The 812-nt window shown below is 31.0% G+C and overlaps 1 protein-coding gene across 1 annotated transcript in view; it reads left to right on the top strand.

Moving 5' to 3' along the window:
- The window catches only part of LOC119581816 (procollagen-lysine,2-oxoglutarate 5-dioxygenase 1-like), a 123,695-nt gene that overhangs the window by 1,972 nt on the left and 120,911 nt on the right, over nucleotides 1–812 (top strand). Inside the window, exon 2 of the mRNA XM_037929947.1 lies at nucleotides 696–784. Within this exon, the coding sequence (XP_037785875.1) occupies nucleotides 696–784 (89 nt within the window). The remainder of the gene's footprint in view (nucleotides 1–695; nucleotides 785–812) is intronic.

Genomic DNA, 812 nt, shown 5'->3' with positions numbered 1-812 from the left:
TTATTTGTTTATATTTTTTTCTATTTAAAATGTTGTTTTTATTGCCATAGCATAAGGTGTGGACCATGGCATTACTGGACATGATTTGTACATGCATTGTATATGTAGACTTTGCAATGGTGGTCTTACCATTCCTTTGAACATGTTATTTTATATGTCTAGTACTGTCAGTATATGTGATCTTTATAGCTATTACTATACTTCCTGTTTGCATGGTCCTGTTGTGGATAATTACCACTTATTATATTGACGTACCAAGAATTCTACCCAGAATAATTAATAACCAAAAAGATAGTTCAGATTTAAGGAATCCCATAAAGACTTAGTATATTCACTGCTAATTACAAAATAAACTGCACTAGATATATACTGTAGGTAGTCAGTATTTAAAGCCTGAAAATGCGTTGAAAAACATAGATCTGTTAATGGAATTGAAACTGTTGATATTGATTCATCAATCATCAAGAAAATATTGAAAGAATGTTCTGCGTTCTTTAATAAGAAACTAAAATGTGAAAATGATTCCCCATCATTAATACTGGCTGATTGGTATAATTGTGCACTATGCACTGAACTTGAACTGAGAACTCAATTTCTTTATTGTTTTTTAAGTTGCTTCATGTTATTCTTTATGTGGTTATATGATATTTTCTAATCTTATATGAAGCCTATCTAATTGGAAATATTCTTTGTAGATCTGCTGATAGTGACTGTCGCAACGAATGAGACCGATGGATTTAAGCGTTTCATCCGCTCACTAAATATCAATGGCCTGCAAGTTAAAGTAAGTATGGAATTAGTACAGTATTAGA

Source organism: Penaeus monodon, chromosome 15 (genome assembly GCF_015228065.2).
Source record: "Penaeus monodon isolate SGIC_2016 chromosome 15, NSTDA_Pmon_1, whole genome shotgun sequence".
Lineage (NCBI taxonomy): Eukaryota > Metazoa > Arthropoda > Malacostraca > Decapoda > Penaeidae > Penaeus > Penaeus monodon.
Note: the sequence above shows the minus strand (reverse complement) of the source record. Positions and strands in the feature narration are given on the sequence as shown.